General features: G+C 44.2%; 1 protein-coding gene across 1 annotated transcript in view; it reads right to left on the bottom strand.

The window, feature by feature from the left end:
- IL31RA (interleukin 31 receptor A) overlaps positions 1-18,650 on the bottom strand; it is a 60,931-nt gene that overhangs the window by 4,260 nt on the left and 38,021 nt on the right. The window contains 7 exon segments of the mRNA XM_036847264.1: positions 4,308-4,402; positions 5,733-5,814; positions 7,002-7,095; positions 12,525-12,665; positions 14,515-14,661; positions 15,605-15,706; positions 16,701-16,883. Of these exon segments, the coding sequence (XP_036703159.1) occupies positions 4,308-4,402; positions 5,733-5,814; positions 7,002-7,095; positions 12,525-12,665; positions 14,515-14,661; positions 15,605-15,706; positions 16,701-16,883 (844 nt within the window).

Genomic DNA, 18,650 nt, shown 5'->3' with positions numbered 1-18,650 from the left:
CCTATCCGGTTAGAAACCCAGGATGACACAGTCTGATTTTGTTTTCCTCATTAGCAACCATTTCCAAGTTAAAGGGCTTTGCGCAGTCTGAGCCCCATGTCTGTGGGCTACACAGGGGTGGGCCAGCGAACTATTTCTGTAAAGGGCCAGATGGTGATCATTTTAGGTTCTGTAGGAGAAACTCTCTGTCACAACTACTCAGTTCTGTGTGTGTGTGTGGGTAGCAGCTGCGGGAGACACATAAAGGATGGCGCGGCTGTGTCCCCATTAGGCGTCACCGGTAGACACTGAAATTTGAATTCTATGGAATTTTCACATCTCATTAAACGTTATTCTTCCTTTCATTTCGTTTTCTAGCCTTTCAAAATGTCAGGATCATTTCTGGCTCACGGGCCCACAGACACAGAGCCCAGACTGGGCCTGAGGGCTGGCTGGCTGGCTGAGCCCTGGGCTGAAGCGTGCCTGCAGCGGCAGCAGTAGGTGGGGGCCGGCGGAGAGCGGGGCGCGGGGGCGCGGGCTGGGTGCGCGCCGGGCAGACCGCACAGGCTTTCCGCGCACGAGGTAGGAGCGGCCTGGGGACGGCTGGGGCCCTTTTCAAACCACGCCCTCCCCACCCGGACCCGCCCCCCACCTGGTGCTGTTACTGTGTGTTTTACTGCAGCCACCTGAGAAAGAATGAAGGTATCATCTCTTTTTTAACCACAGATTGCCTTCTCTGCCATTCTTTAACATTTTTTCCCCTGATATTATTGTAAAAGAAAGGCTATTGATAGGGCACTAACGTAGCTGTTTGCATGGTTCCCAGAGGCCTAGAAAACTCCAACGGGAATTTTATCCGTTTTTGCTAAAACCTCGCTAAAACACAAGTTTTCCTGTTTGTGTCCTCTCAACGTCTCTCTGACAGGAACAGAGAAAACGCACATGGCCTTCTCCAGTCACAGAGGCAGCGCAGGACACTGGGAGTGGGGACAGTTCATGACTCGATTCCAGGAGAGGAAGGTCACCACTGGCTTCTTTTAGGCCATGTCCTGTGACCTGCTCTGGAGAGCAAAGTGTGTGGCCTGCAGAATGCGTTTCTGGGCTTCCTGCTCCTCTTACTAGCAGGAGATGCTGACTCCTATGAAACTATCTTGGATGATCTAGAACAAAACAGAGGGCCCTGATTTCCCTAGCCCTCAAAGGTGGCAAAAGTAAATTTGGAAATCATACAAGGGGGGCTGATGGGAAGGGGAGATAGGAATAAAAAGAAAAGAAACAAGAAATAGGTAAAAAAAAAAAAAAAAGGAAGTGTTAAAAAGATGAGAAGCTGCTGGGAATCGTGGAAAAAAAGCAGAAGACAGGAGGCAAGAAGGAAAGTGAGAAAAGGGAAGAAGAAATGAAAAGAGGAAGGGCCAGGGTGTGGTATTTGCAAACTATTCATTCAGGCTTTCATGAATAATTAAGGGGAGGAGAGAAGAGGGCAACATCTTCATCTCTGAAACCCACTCACAGAAGCCATCTGTGACCTTTTCTTTCTCCCCAGCCATCAAATTCTTGGACTTTAGGTTCAAAAGCCTCACCCAGGTGTGAGACAAACAAGATTAGAGGGGCTCACTCCGGCCCTCCCCGTCCCTCAGCTGGAGGTGGCAGAGGGTCACAGGAGGGAGGGAGGAGTTTTGGGGCACCAAGCTAGGACCTCCTGTGAGTTCACAAATCAGAGGCAGGCGGAAAGGGCCCCGTCTGGAACTCTGGGGGACTGGCGGCTCATAGAAGTGCCCACATCACAACAGTCAGGGGTGGGGGAGGTATCAGGGCGGAGAGAGCCCACCACAGCCGGGACCTCGTGCATCCCCTTCGTTTGGTCCCTTTCCACTCCCAGGACACAGGTTCCCCAGAGCCCTGCTCCAGGCCCCCCTTATTCCTTGATTCATCAGTAGTTGCTGCTCTGTAAACTAGGAGTGACGAATCTGGGGGGTGGGAGGGTGCTACAGACGCTGGAGATCTAACGAGGAGAGAGCTTTGGGAAGGCATCCCCCCTGCCTGTGCCTGTGATGAGGATGCAGCGATTGGCTGAGGACAGTGGCAGGTGATGGGCTGGCGGGGTGGCATCCCTGCCAGACTCCATGCTGCTCCCCTGAACGTCCGCTGGCGTCCGGAGCCAGTCCCAGGGTGGACGGGGCACAAAATCCCGAGTGAGGCCGAGTTACAAACCCGAGGCGACGCAAATCGTTGCCCTGGGCCGTGGCCACTTCAAAAGGCCAGGGGCTCGGGCCAGAAATTAATTTTAGTTCTAGAAAAGTAAAGTGATGGTTTTGCACACCTGAGTCGGTGGCTTGTGAAGTTTGTGCCCGCTACACAAGCACTGACTTCTCAAGCACTCTTAGGAAAATTACCGTCAGCCTTTCTCTCTGGCAAATGCCGGGCTCGCTGTGCCCCGCTGCCCCCATCTCACCAGGCTCTCAGCGACCTCCCCTGATGGCCACGTGAGTCTTAGCCACACGTCAGGAAGTCATGTGATGTCACTGTGCTCAAGGTAGGAGCCCAGTGCCAGCCATAAGTTCCCGGGTATCTGCCATTAGCACTTGGGCTAAAGGCTCCAGTCATGGTTGCAAGCCCTGGGCTTTGGCGCGCGAAGGCAGAGGAGTCCTGGTGTTGGAGCAGCAAGGTGCTAAGCCTTCCATGTCCCCAGGTCCTGCTCCGCTGCTTCTGGGAAGAGGCCTTTGAAGGGTGTGTTCAGTAAGCATTCCTGGGCTCTGAGCCAGTGTGAGGGGACAGAGTCCCTGTAAAAAGCTGCTGCAGTCTTTGGTATCTTTCTATTCCCAGGCTTGGGTGCAAGATAGAGGGGCAGCGAGGGCCTCCAGGAACTGTCTGCAGGGCTGGGCAGTGGCCTGGACAGTGGTGTGGACCTGCCGGCCCGGCGAGAGTCCGCTCCCCAGCGCGCTGCCAAGGCCCTCCCTCGTTCCTCCATCCCCAGCCATGCAGTGGACCAAGGGCCAGAGTCCTGGGCAGGGGTTTTGCTACAGACACTTGAGATTTAATGAGGGTAATGAGGCATTTCAGGCACACCATCAGGAGGGCCACACCACCTCCCACCCCTATGTTGAGAGAGCGACTTAATCTCTAAGGTGGTATCAGCGCTACCTCAGAGGTGTAGCCTGGAGCCAGGGAGGTCAAGGTGGAGGGAGAGAGCCTCGCCTCCTGCCAGACCACCCAAGTGCCAACTAAGCAACTGTCCTTTGGCAACAGGGAAGGTCTCTCCTGGAGCTGTGAGGAGTGGCCCCAGCAAAGACTGTGCCCATGGCCCAATTCCTCAGGAAGGCCAGATATGTCCATCTCTGGTGTCCACTGCCCCTCCAAGTCAATCTGCCAGAGGCCTTAGCGAGAGCCTGTTATCTGAACAAAAGAAAATAACTTGCTTTTCCTCTGCAAAGTGCTCAGGCTGATCACCATCCTTTCTTTTTAAATCTTTATTTTTAATTAATTAAGTTATTTATTTATGTTTGGCTGCATTGGGTCTTCATTGCTGTGCGCGGGCTTTCTCTAGTTATGGCAAGCGGGGGCTACTCTTCGTTGCAGCGCACGGGCTTCTCATTGCGGTGGCCTCTCTTGTTGTGGAGCACGGGTTCTAGGCACGCGGGCTTCAGTAGTTGTGGCATGAGGGCTCAGTAGTTGTGGCGCACAGGCTTAGTTGCTCCACGGCATGTGGGATCTTCCCAGACCAGGGCTCGAACCCGTGTCCCCCGCACTGACAGGCGGATTCTTAACCACTGCACCACCAGGGAAGTCCACCATCCTTTCTTCTCAAGCAAGCTACACGTCTGGGCCAACTAACCTCAACGAGTCACTCGGGGGTGTGCGAGACTTTCTCTAACACAAGCGGGATGGGGAGACGCCAAGGAAGCTCTTGTAGCCAAGTCTTCTCTCTGCAAGTCATGCACACTGAGACGTAGGGGGATTCAAGCCATGGCGGCATTTAGACTTCTCTTTGGGTTTGGTCTAGAAGTTTTTCAGACATGAGAAATTCTCTGGTTGTCACTGTATTTTCCAAGTATGGGTTTGGTGCTCCTTCCCCACAGAGATGGTCTGGCCCTAAACCTTGGGTAGGAGGGAGCGGATGCTCTTTGGCTTCTGAGCAGATCCCCTCTGGCGTTCCAGAACGCAGGTGTTGCGATTCTCTGGGTGGGATCTCGACTGAAACTGCGGGACAATAAGTCCCATATGGGGAGGTCATGTACTCATTCTTTTCCCCTCCCAAGATATTTTCCTGACCCTTTTCAGGTTCCTCTGTGGAAAACACTTCCAGAAAATTCTCAAAATTTACCACCAACCTGTCAGTAAGGTCACTGGGGGCAGAACATGGTTTTAGAATCCCATCTTCTTCTGTGTTCACAGAGTCATCAAACTCCTTCAGATTTAGCTTATCCTGGAAAAGAGAAAGGGAAACCCCAATGGTCATTTGGGGGCCACATATGATGTAGCCAAAAGCTATTAGGCTTGGGACACCCAAAGCCCCACCTCTGGACCAGCCCCCCTCATTCCTCTGAGAGGCCAGAAGTGGTGCCCTTCCATGGGAGCTTACCAAGAGTGGCCCATTTCCTGAGAAGAATGCAGTGTATTCAAACAATTTCTTCTTCTAGAGAGCTCAAGGCTATTTTCCACATAATCATATGCTCATAAAATCCCAGTGAAGATGGAAGCATCAAAATTAGAATTATCATAAAGACAAATAACTTGCCCAACATCACCAGAAAATCAAAGGTGGCCTTCTGGTGGGGGTGGTGTCCGACATCTTTGTATCCCCAGAGCCTAGCTCACTGCCTGGCGTAGAGTGAGTGATTAATAAGTGACTGCTACAGAGGCCAGACCTACAGATGATTCAAAAAACATTTTAGACATCAGACAAGACTGCCTATGAATTAGTTTACTCTCTTAATAACTTTTGGTAAGTAGGAGATTAAATAAGGTAACACATGAATGATAAAGGAGAGAAGAAAATAGAAACAACCAAAATTTAATTAAATAAATAATAAAAATAATTTTCATGTCCGTGTTAAAAAAAAGACTTCTGAGTTGAAACAGGGGCTAATATTAAAAATTCCTTAACAAGGAATACTGGAAACAGTCTTTCAATAACAAGGATTTAAAGGTTATATTTGATTGGGCTTCTTTCTACTTAACCGAGAAATTAAACCTTAGAAGTTCAGAAGTTTTCAATTTAAAAATGTATGAAAGTGGGAGGTTTCTGGTATGGTAACTCCCTAGAAAACCCCACTGCCAGCGTCTCCAATCTGAGAAAAGCAATATGATGCAGCCTGCCCCAGCCTTTGGACAGAAATGCACATTAGCGGCCCCTCGGGTCCCCAGGTGGCCTCTAGATTAACTTGCTCTTGGCTGCTTTTTAAATGGTCTCCAATCTCATAGCTGGGTTCTCCTGCTTTCTAATTAGACAGTCAGGTCCTTAAGGGTAGGGCCAGTGTCTCTTCCGTGGCATCCTTTATAGGAGCAGTTTTATGCCCAGCAAACACTGGGCATAAAACCTATGAGCCTGGTAAAGCCCTTTCCTCTTGTCCAAAGAATGAGGTCAAAGTCATTCCAGGAAGGCTGATTCCACCTGTGCTGCCAGCCATTCCCTGGGACTTTTTAACCTCGAGTTCTCTTTATGTGAACCCTATGCAAACCTCAGTCCATCACCGTGTCCGCCTCCCACAACCAGCCTGCTCAACAATCTCCTTAACAAAAACAGGAGTGTTTACCTTGAAATCATCTCCACGCCATGTGGCTATACTGCTTTCAGCAGGGCTGGGGACACTGGGCCAACATAGGTGCTTTAATTTGCTAATAAGAGGTAAGATTTTAAAATAGAAAGTGAGTCCAAGAAACATTTTACTTCTACTGCATGGCCAAGCCAAAAGAGCAGGGCTTCGATGCAGGGAATTGTACGGCTCCCTATTGAATAAGGGCAAGCTCACAGCCTCCTGACAGAAACTGGGAAAGCAAAGTACTTTGGGGGGTGAAATCGCAAGTCAACTATGGGATGTGATGGGAGGAGACCTTTCCCCAGGCAAAGCTGTTCTTACTCTTCCCCTCTCTCCCACCCCTGCATCTCCACCCCCTGGTCCTGATGCCGGAAATCACACCATCACAGAGCCATTTCCTTGAGATTTATTCCCCAGGAAAGGTAACCCTCTAAGCCTGTTAAGACACCCACACTTCAGAGCAGTGATTCTCAAAGTGTGGTCCCAACCAGCAGCATCAGTACCACCTGGGAGCTTGTTACACACGCAAAATGTACGAGAATGTGTGCTGATGACTCGCTTACAACCCAAAGCTGGGAACTGAGGTTGACATTAGCTCAGCCATAACTAAGCACAGCTGCTTGGCAGAGAAGGCCCACGACTGTGTAACTCTGGAGAGAGCGGTCTAATGGGGAGAGAGCCCTTGACCCTCAGGGTAGAATGAGGCTCTCTGGGGAGAGAAAGCACGAGACCCTGAAGACAAGCTGCCTTCCCTACAGTGGCCAGAGCAGGCAGGATAAATGGGCCTCAGCGAGCCCTCCGACACTGCGCCACAAGCAAGGACCCGCCGGTGCTGGGCATACGCTGGCCAGTGCTCTAACTCCATGGGCACCCTGCTCCCTGCTCTGCCTGGGAGAGAGGCTGGTGGCCTTGAGGGCCCTTGCTGCTGCCAGGGGTCCCCTCTAGACACACAGAGAGAGGATCTTCTCCCCAGCTCTAGTCTCAGATGCCGAACACAGCAGACAAAGCCTGTGGGGCAGCTGGCACTTCCCTGGCTTCAAAAAGTCCTAGGCCCGGTGCACAGCGCTGTCGGGAGTACAAGTCTTCTTGTTTGGTTAGAATTCTGATTGCCACAGTGTAAGGCATACAATAAATTCAATAAATATGTATCAACTCAGTAAATGAATGGACACCCCTTAATGGCAGTGTGCCCTCTTCCACCCATGGTGTCTTCCACCCCTTTCCACACCCGATTTTGAGGGCCCACACTGTTGTCTACAAACTCACTTGTGTTTTTTGAGATCATATGCCACCGTCAGGATGATGAGAATAAGAGAGCCCCCTCCAACCAGAGAAGTTATAACGAAAATCTCAAAGACGCCTTTGAGAAAAGGAGAACAAAAGTTCATAGCAGGTTGAGCCCCTTACTTTCTTGACAAAAATCAAAGATTAATGTTTTCTTCCAGTAGCTTCAGCAACATATACCCTATAAGTTTTCTTTCAATTTAATTCAAATTCATTCAATTTCTCTTCTCCCTGAATAATACTGACAGAAATTGTGTTCCCCAGGTTCATCCTCCAACTTCATTCATCTAGTACACATTTTCTGAGCACTTACAATTTGCCAAACACTATTCTGGGTAATAAAATAAATAGCAAGAAGCAAGAAACACAAGATCCCTACTCTCGTGGAGCTTACCTTCTGGTTCAAGAATTCAGACAATTAATAATGTAAGATTATTTCAGATAAAATGGGGTGATAGAGAGTAGGGTAAAGTGGGTAGGGGGTTAGCACCTTTAGATAGGGTGGCAAAGGAAGACTCCTTGGAGAAGTGAAGTCTGAGCTAATGTGAATAATGAGAAGGAACCGCCCACGTTCATGCAGGGGAAAGCATTCCAGGCAGAAGGGAAAGCATTCCAGGCAGAAGGAAAAGCATAAATGGGAACATAAACGGGAAGTGGTGGGAGGTGAGGTCAGGAAGGGACAGATGAGGAAGGGTCCTGAAAGCAATGGGAAGAAGTTTGGATTTAATTCAAAATACAACAGAAGCCATTGGTGGCTTTTAAGCAGGGGGTCTAGGATTTTAAACTCTGGCTGCTATGTGGAAAACAGATGGTAGAGGATCAAAGACAGAAGCAGGGAGATCTATAAGAACCAAGAGTAACAGGCCTATCACGAGTAATGAAATTGAAACTGTAATTAAAAATCTTCCAACAAACAAAAGTCCAGAACCAGATGGCTTCACAGGTGAATTCTATCAAACATTTAGAGAAGAGCTAACACCTATCCTTCTCAAACTCTTCCAAAAAACTTCAGAGGGAGGAACACTCCCAAAATCATTCAACAAGGCCACCATTACCCTGATACCAAAACCAGACAAAGATATCACAAAAAATTACAGACCAATTTCACTGATGAACATCAGTGCAAAAATCCTCAACAAAATACTAGCAAACAGAATCCAACAACACATTAAAAGGATCGTACACCATGATCAAGTGGGATTTATCCCAGGAATGCAAGGATTCTTCAATATACACAAATCAATCAGTGTGATACACCATATTAACAGATTAAGGAATAAAAACCATATGATCATCTCAATAGATGCAGAAAAAGCTTTTGACAAAATTCAGCACCATTTTTGATAAAAACTCTCCAGAAAATGGGCATAGAGGGAACCTACCTCAACATAATAAAGGCCATATATGACAAACCCACAGCAAACATCATTCTTAATGGTGAAAAACTGAAAGCATTTCCCCTAAGATCAGGAACAAGACAAGGATGTCCACACTTGCCCCCCTTATTCAACACAGTTTTGAAGTCCTAGCTATGGCAATCAGAGAAGAAAAAGAAATAAAAGGAATATAAATTGGAAAAGAAGAAGTAAAACTGTCACTGTTTGCAAATGACATGATACTATACATAGAAAATCCTAAAGATGCCACCAGAAAATTACTAGAACTAGTCAATGAATTTGGTAAGGTGGCAGGATACAAAATTAATGCACAGAAATCTCTTACATTCCTATACACTAACAATGAAAAATCAGAAAGAGAACTTAAGGAAACAATCCCATTCACCATCACAACAAAAAGAATAAAATACCTAGGAATAAACCTACCTAAGGAGGCAAAAGATCTGGACTCAGAAAACTATAAAGCACTCATGAAAGAAATCAAAGATGACATAAACAGATGGAGAAATATACCATGTTCTTGGATTGGAAGAATCAATATTGTGAAAATGACTATACTACCCAAAGCAATCTACAGATTCAGTGCAATCCCTATTAAATTACCAATGGCATTCTTCACAGAATTAGAACAAAAAATTTTACAATTTGTATGGAAACACAAAAGACCCCGAATAGCCAAAGCAATCTTGAGAAAGAAATGGAGCTGGAGGAATCAGGCTCCCTGACTAATCTACACTACAAGGCTACAGTAATCAAGGCAGTATGGTACTGGCACAAAAACAGAAATATAGATCAATGGTACAGGATAGAAAGCCCAGAGATAAACCCACACACATATGGTCACCTAATTTATGACACAGGAGGCAAGAACATACAATGGAGAAAAGGCAGCCTCTTCAATAAGTGGTGCTGGGAAAACTGGACAGCTACATGTAAAAGAATGAAATTAGAACATTCCCTAACACCATACACAAAAATAAACTCAAAATGGATTCGAGACCTAAATGTAAGACCGGATACTATAAAACTCTTAGACAAAAACATAGGCAGACCACTCTTTGACATAAACCACAGCAAGATTTTTTTTGACCCACCTCCTAGAGTAATGAAAATAAAAACAAAAATAAACAAATGGGACCTAATTAAACTTAAAAGCTTTTGCACAGCAAAGGAAACCATAAATAAGATGAAAAGACAGAATCTTCAGAATGGGAGAAAATATGTGCAAACGAAGCAACAGACAAAGGATTCATCTCCAAAATATACAAACAGCTCATGGAGCTCAATGTCAAAAAAACAAACAACCCAATTAAAAAATGGGCAGAAGACCTAAATAGACATTTCACCAGAGAAGACATACAGATGGCCAAGAAGCACATAAAAAAACGCTCAACATCACTAATTATTAGAGAAATGCACATCAAAACTACAATGAGGTGTCACCTCACACTGGTCAGAATGGCCATCATCAAAAAATCTACAAACAGTAAATGCTGGAGAGGGCGTGGAGAAAAGGGAACCCTCTTACACTGTTGGTGGGAACATAAATTGATACAGCCACTGTGGAAAACAGTATGGAGGTTCCTTAAAAAACTAAAAATAGAACTACCAAATGACCCAGCAATCCCACTACTGGGCATATACCCTGAGAAAACCATAATTCAAAAAGACACATGCACCCCAATGTTCATTGCAGCACTATTTACAATAGCCAGGACATGGAAACAGCCTAAATGTCCAACAACAGATGAAAGGATAAAGAAGATGTGGTACATATATACAATGAAATATTACTCAGCCATAAAAAGGTATGAGGTTTTTTTTGTTCGTTTGTTTTACATGATAATATTTATCTTTTATTAGATATATTACATATTCCCAAAAAGATATTAAATCTTCCAAGAGAAAATATCAAAACCTACTGATTTCAAGGTAAGCAACATAGTCAAAATGAAAGCAAAGAATTTCTTCCAGACAAAGGAATGTGAAAACATTTCAGCACAAATACAACAAAGACATGGGAAGGTAATTACAATGTTTTACATTTTACAGCATTTTGTTTTCATCAGTATTTGTAGAAAACAAGGATGCTGAGTTCTCAAACACTGTAGTTACAACGGCAAATTAAATTTTCAGAAGAAACAATAAGAGAAAGTAATGAACTACTGAACATCTGCAATAATAAATGTAATAAAACATAAGCAAACAAATATGCCACTGAGATCACAACTGAAGTGTCTGATTTTTAGTGTGTGCCGGGGACACTAAATTATTTAATCAGTTCTTGACCGCAACCCAAAGCAAAAGCATCCTCTCTTCATTTCCCTGATGATTTGTTCTAAAAATAAAAAGCAGAAACTTGCTAGTAAAAGAGAATTTCTGCTTTACCTGTGAGCAGCTGGTGGCAACACACACTGAATAAGACCCCAACCAAACACGGGACAGATGCATCTCAAACAACCGGGAGTGGCAAAACCACTATTATTGCAACAAGATTTTTTAATTTCAATTGATCAGAAATTCCAGAACAATTAAGCACACCCACTTAAACCACAGAACACAGTGAACTCCTATAGGAAGGTTTTATTGGGTCATTTGTAGTGATGTGGATGGACCTAGAGTCTGTCATACAGAGTGAAGTAAGCCAGAAAGAGAAAAACAAATACCGTATATTAATGCATAGATGTGGAATCTAGAAAAATGGTACAGATGAACCTATTTGCAGGGCAGGAATACAGATGTAGATGTAGAGAACGGACATGTGGACACAGGGCGGGAAGGGGAGGGTGGGACAAATTGGGAGATTAGGACTGACATATATACTACCATGTGTAAAACAGATAGCTAGCAGGAACATGCACAGGAAGCTCAGCTCAGTGCTCTGTGACGACCTAGATGGGTGGGATGGGGGGGAGAGGTGGGAGGGAAGTCCAAGAGGGAGGGGAAATAGGTATATATATAGCTGGTTCACTTCACTGTACAGCAGAAACTAACACAACATTGTAAAGCAATTATACTCCAATTTAAAAAATGACAAACAAACAAACAAAAGAACCAAGAGTAAGAAACTTCCAGTCTCCAAGACAGGCTCTTGCCTTCAATCTGACCCGTAGAGAAAATTCCATCAGATAATGCCATTTGTGCCTAGTGTTGTGAAAATATAACATGATTTTAAAAGATTTTAAAGAGCAATATCAAAAAGAACTCCCAAAAGACAATGTTAGTCAATAAAAACAGAACACGTTTTCTGTGTAAAAACACATGCTTTACTCACATTTTCCAGAACCATAAGCTATTTGTATTCTTTTGGATGTGTGATGATGAACAGGAGAATTTCAAGAATACTTAGTCTATTTATAGCTTTTATTGAAAATTTTGCAATGTTCCTTCACTTTTAAGGTTCATTTTTTTAAAAAGTGTTAGTATATCCTTAAAATCAAACCGCTGTCATTCAAAGACAGAGATTTCTGTTTCTCCCATTCTCCTGTTTCTCTGTTTCTCCCATTCTCCTTCCTTCTTTCTTCTTCATCTCCCTCTTCAGCCTGTCTTCTTTCCCTCTTGAATATTCCCCATAACCATCGTATGAATCACATTATATTTTACATTATTGTTGTATTTATTAAATTTTTCTTGCTCTCATTTTTTAATATAAAAGCTGATTAGTAGAACATATTATACACTTTTCTACTCAAAAAACTCCACAAACAATGAGGTTAAGTGGGCCAATGGTGCTTGATCAACCATGGTTTTCCCTTGTTTGACACACAGGGACTGGTGACTATGAACTTGGGGATAGCCTTGAGGTGGGAGCTGGTTTGGAGTGACAGTGAAGTTGGCATTAACTTGATCCCTCCTCCCTAAGAAGATTCGGGGCTACCCAGGAAGAAGCAAAATGACCCATCTTTCCAAATTCAGCTCTCAATTTTCCTGCTCTCCCTCCTCCCTCCTCACCCATATGCTTTCCAGGAAGGCCAATGAGTCAGACAGCAGATGGTTCTTCTCACTTCTCCCTTTCATTTGCCTTCCCCCTGCCTTTGGGAAACATCATCTATGACTAGCCTAAAGGAAATGCCAAGGAGACATTCCCGGGGACTGAAGGAGTACTCACTAATTGACAATGTCTTGAAGTTTATCCTGGTGCCACTAGTTCCCCCAGCACTGGTGCTGGCCATGACCTGAACAGTGCAAGAGGTCTTTCGTGTCAGGGACTCCAGGCTATACTGCAGGATGCTGGAGTTGACTGTCTTGGCTAAAGGAAAAATATAAAAGTCAAACACCACAGCCAAACCCAAGTGAAAACTGTGCTTTAGTGGCACTGAAATAAAAGCATTGGAACCTGGGCTTCCAAGCTTGGCCACCTCATATCCCAATCTCTCTATTCATGTTCTGATTAAAATTAGCCTATCAAGATGGATCAAAGACCTAAATATAAGAGTTAAATCTATATGACGCTTAGAAAACATAGGATAAATCTATATGTCCTTGAATTTGGAAATGATTTCTTAAATAAGACACCAAACACACAAGCAGCAAAAAGATTAAACTGAACTTCATTAAAATTAAAAGTTGTTGTGCATCAAAAGACACTATCAAGAGAGTGAAAAAACAACTTACAGAATGGGAAAATATTTGCAAATCATATATTTGATAAGGAATTTGTATCTAGAATATGTTAAAAAAAACAAAAACAAAACTCTTAACAACTCAACAACCGGAAGACAAACAACCCAATTTAAAAATGGCAAAGAGTCTGAAAAGACTTTCTCCAAAGAAGATACACAAATGGCCAAAGAGCAAGTACAAAGATGCTCTACATCATTAGTTATTAAGGAAGTACAAATCAAAACCACATTGAAGTTAAAAAAAAACCCACATTGAAATAGCACTTTACACCCACTAGGATAGCCACACTTTTTTTTTAAATGGAAAATATCAAGTGTTGGTAAGGATGTGGAGAAATTAGAATTCTCATATATTGCTGGTAGAAATGTAAATTGGGGTAGCTGCTATGGAAAAGAGTTTGGTGGTTCCTAAATAAGTTAAACTAGAATTACCATATGACCCAGCAATTCTACTCCTAGTAATACACTCCAAAGAATAAGAAGCAGAGATTCAAACAGATAGTTGTACACCAATGTTCAAAGCAGCATTAATCAAACTGGCTAAAAGATGAAAACAACCCAAATGTCCCATCAACTGATGAATGGATAAACAAAATGTTTATCCATATAATAGAAAATTATTGCTATATATTTATATTATAGCATATAAAATTATATGCTATAAACATGCTATAACATGGATGAACTTTGAACACATTATGCTAAGTGAAAGAAGCCAGGCAAAAAAAGGCCACATATTGTATGATTTTGTTTATATGAAATATCCAGAATAGGTAAATCCATAGAAACAGAAAGCAATTTTGTGGTTGCCAGGGACTGTGGGACAAGGGTAAGGTAGTGACTGAATTGGGTACAGGATTTCTATTTGGGGTGGAAATAGGTAGTGGTAATGGTTGCACGACATTATGGATGTACTTAATGCCACTAAATTGTACACTTTCAAATGTTTAAAGTGGTAAGTTTTGTGTTATATGTATTTTACTGTAACAACAACAACAAAAAATTAGCCTAAACAGGAATCCAAGACTAGCCCAGAATTTAGGATGTTAGGCAATATTGTAGACGCAAGAAAAAGGCAGTGGACAGTAGGAGTCATGGTAAAGGGTCCTGCACTGAAGTAAGTGCCACCAAACAGGGTCTGTCCCCCTCCAGCCTTTAATCCAGGTATGCCCCACTCCGGAATAAAGGTCAGGAAGCTCCCAGAAGGCCCACCTGTTCATGGCCTGACAGGCACAAATTATATCAAGTCCTCTGGTTCCTACAGGACTCTCAGGTACAGTCATTTCACTCTCACCTGACTCTAAAAAACTCAAGAGGTGGGTGCCCTTGGCCCCATTCTCAGAGAAGCTCAAAGAAGCTGAGTGATTCCTGCATGGTGGCAGGGCACCAGCCATGGGAGTCACCCCTATAGCAGGTCTATCCATAGCATCTATCTGGGGCTTGGGGTTCTTTCAACTTGTCTATAAGCTCACTTACAGAATTTCTTTCCATCTTCAGCTTGGTAAAATATGGTACAGTTGTTGATGAAACCGTTTCTCTGACTCTTGGGAATCTCCTTCCATGTAATTGTGACTGTCTCCACACCAATGTTCTCCGCCTTTGTCATGGGACCCGCTGATGGAACTTTATAGGACAGGGAGATAAATAATGAACACCGAATCACACCCCAGCAGATCCTCGCCCCACAAAATCTCTGGCCAGTCCTCAGACTGTAATCAGTGCTGGGGTTGGGAGGTGGGGGAAGAGTAGGGAACTGATGAATCAGTTTGTTTGAGAAAATTGTTGTCTAGAATCATCCATCTTGAACAGGAAGGGAAGCAGTGTCAAAGACCAGAGAACAAGACCTCTCACTCTGACTTGGAACCCAGATCTTTCATTCATACCTGTAATAGCTATTATCAAACAATTGAAGAGTATGCCTCCATGGGCTACCTCTGAGTGACAGGATATATTTCCTAAGGTTGAATCTGGAAGATGTTAACTTTCAAAAAGATAAAGTCTGAGTGGTTTGCCAATAAAACCCTGGCTTATCACTACACAATTAAAAATAATTTTTTAGCATCTCCAAGTTATGAATAACTCTTAGGGTCCCTAACTTGGTCTTAGCTAAATGTTGTTTCTGCTTACAGCGCTATTTGCGCTAAGTTTCTTTGTGACTTTGGGCAAGTTATTTCACCTCTCTGAGCCTCAATTTTCCATGTGTTAGATGACGGGCTTGGACTTGATGATCTCTAAGTCTACTCCAGCTTTAAAATTCAGTGAATCCAGGGACTTCCCTGGTGGTGCAGTAGTTGAGACTCCACGCTTCCAATGCAGGGGGCGCAGGTTCGATCCCTGGTCGGGGAACTAAGATCCCACATGCCGCACAGCGCAGCCAAAAAAAAATTCAGTGAATCCACACCGTGACCACAACTAGGTCAAACATACATAGCTTACTACGAGCTAAGGTGCAGCACGGATGGGCACTAAAGCAGCTGTGAACAAGCTACAGGCCTTCACAGCCTTGTGTAAATGTTCGACAGGCCCCAGTGTTTCCTTTCCTCAACAGAAACTTGTCCATACATACCACCTTCTTTGACATAAGCCTGGAGAGAATATGGCTCACCCACTCGGTCTTGCAACATTGGATACACAGAGATGTTATAGCACCAGAAAGGTTTTAGTTCATCTGTGGAAAAAGGGGAGGGGGGAGAGAGAGAGAGGGAAGGTGGGGGAGGGAGGGAGATGGAGAGGAAAGGAGGTGGGGAGAGAGAGTGGGGGGAGAGAGAAACAAGCATTAGGCACAGAGCATGGCATAGAAGGAAAGCTAGACTAAGACTTATGGCCTATGACTTACAGAAGATATTTTATTTTTCTATAGTTTCCACATATGGAAAATAAGGAAGTTAGGTTGGATGGTCTCTAATGTCTATTCCAGTTCTAACATTTTAAAATTAATTCTTAGAACTAAACCTGCACCACTCTGACAAAATGATAGAGCCACCCAGGAAGGGAGAGGTAAGAGCTCCAGTCTCTCCTCCATCACTGATTCTGTTACATGATTTGGGGGCACTACAGAATAAACTTAATCCTTCTTTCAATAGCATATCACCCTAGAGAACTCAGGTACCATAAATTGTAGCTCTTCTGTCTGTCTGCATCCCTACATAAGCATAACTCTTCATATGGATGCTATTAAGTATTAAGAAATGGTTGGACTGATAGGATTGGGAGAGTAAAGCCTCACTTATGTGTCTTACATGGAGCAGGGGCTTTCTTGAAAAGAAGGTTATTCCCTGTATCAGTCACCTGGGGAAGGGGCCTAGATCTTAACCAGGCAACCAGAACTGAAGGAGGTGCCCTGGGTAGGACAGATGGGATACAAACTCTGGTGTTATCCACATGATCAAGATATCTGGGAAGAGCTCTCTGATGGTGGGTGTCAAGATGGTTTTTTCCACCTGGAAACACGCCAGCTGCCTGGTCTGATACCCATGGCTTCCTATTCTAGTATTGCTGGGAAATGCCAAGAAGTACACTTCCTTAAGCTTGCCCTAGCTTGTCAAATTCTATTACTCACATTTACAGCTTTGAAGCCAAAATTAAGGATTTAAAAACTGATGAAAATGAAACTGAATCCTACACAGAGGGAATTTGTGGGCTCCGCACCTTTTGTCGGCTACCCTACTGGATCGTCCAGTTCCTGGTCTGAGACAAAGATTCCCAGGAAATGGTCGAGGACTCTGAGTCCAAATCTGGGACCCACTCAATCATCCATGTATCCACCTCCAGAGCAGAGCTTTGCCACTCCACCACCAGCTGGTCCTGAGTGAAGCAGGTCTGCATGGCCTCGATGCACTGAAATGCTGAAAGGAGAAAAGAGGACTGCTTCACAACACCCAACTCATCCTCCAAATGCACCAACCACATTAACATCTATTCATTGCCCAAAGTGTAAAGAAGGTCAAAGTTCAGGATCCCCACTGCAGCCTTCCCCTATGATACTGTTTTTACTGCTTTTATTGTGTCCCTTTTCCTTACCCTCAATATTTGATGAAGTGCCTTCTTCATGTTTTGTTATCTTCCCCAATTTTACCTATTTCCAGCAAAGAATCTTACTAGAAGGTTGACGACTAAGACGACTTACAGGGTAGCTCTGGTGTCTCTGCAAGTCAAAAGGAAAGCAAGCCTGAGACAAGCTGGCCATGTTAAGAATGAGTCAGAGATTGGAATTATGCTACTCTAAGCCAAGGAAAGCCTGAGGCTTCTAGAGGCTGGAATAAGTAAGGAAGGATTCTCCCTGAGAAGCTTTTGAGGGAGCATGGCCCTGCCAACACCTTGTTTTCAGACTTCTAGCCTGCAGAACGATGAGGCAATGAGTTTCTGTTGTTTGAAGTCACCCAGTCTATGGTGTTTCGTTGGGAAGATCTAGGAAAATCAGTCAGCACCTTTGGCTCGGCCTCCTCTTCCTCCCCTTCCTTGGCCTTGCTTCCTCCACTTCCTTTTCTGGTCTCTCTAGAGGCGTTTTCTTAGTAAACCACCTGCACCCAAATCCTGACTTGAAGACAGGAGTGAGTGTTGGCTGCTAACCCCACACTCCTTCTCTTTACCAACACTGGGGGCTCTGAGGAGGAGAAGTCAGGTTGAAAGAGGAAACAAGCCCAGGCTCTGGACCACGGTGGGTGTAGAATCAAGTCATGAGTCAGCCTTGTAAGACGAAAGGGCCTGGGCAGCATTAAGGGTGCTGAAAGAAAAGTTTCCAAATCATCATTGTACTGAATGTCAACTAACTGCCTCCGTCCCTCAACAAGAACTTTTTGAGCAATTTCTCCCAATACAATATACCCCCTGGTGTGGTAGGAATACAGATCCCTCCAGGGAAAAGAGGAAAGGGACTTTGGCCGTAAACACTATTAATTTTTTGTGATTTGCATGAAGGCAGTCACCCTGGGCCTATCAAATACCGTTCTCAGAGGCTGGTAGTGCCTCACCTTTGCCAGCCATCCTGGCCCGACCTGAACTCTACCTCAACTCAAGTCCCAACCTCCTCCTCAGCCCCTCATCACACAACTGGCCATGTTTTGCTAGGTCCTGCCTCAGCCTACTCCATAGCTACCCGCTGGCTAAGGTCTCCTAGAACTCAGAGGACGTTTAGGCCAGAAGGAAATTGAAGGTATATCTATTCCAATCCCTTATTTGAAAGATGGGAGAATAGAGGCCCACAGAGGAAAATAACCAGTTCAGTGTCACACAGCAGCTGTGTCCAGATTTCTAAGTCACTTTATTAATACCAAGTCCAAGGCCCTGGATAAAGTACATTGTACAAGTTTGGAATCATGCAGACCTGGGCTTGAATTCCACTTGAGAGACTCTGAGCAAATTACTAAGCTTTCCTGAATCTCAGCTTCATCAGCTATAAAGTGAATCTAATAGCACCTACCCCATGGGTCATTTCAAGGATAAAATTAGATTAACCTATATCATCTTAGCACGATGTCTGATATATCCTAATGGACAATATTGGATAATTACACTTACTTAATGATTGTTAAACTTACAATTATTATTATAACTATTCTCCAGTTGACTCTACTTTATTAAACAAAATTCTGTAGAGCATTACTTTCTTATAT

Source organism: Balaenoptera musculus, chromosome 3 (genome assembly GCF_009873245.2).
Source record: "Balaenoptera musculus isolate JJ_BM4_2016_0621 chromosome 3, mBalMus1.pri.v3, whole genome shotgun sequence".
In the NCBI taxonomy this organism is placed as follows: Eukaryota; Metazoa; Chordata; class Mammalia; order Artiodactyla; family Balaenopteridae; genus Balaenoptera; species Balaenoptera musculus.
This window is presented reverse-complemented; position numbering and strand designations above follow the sequence as displayed.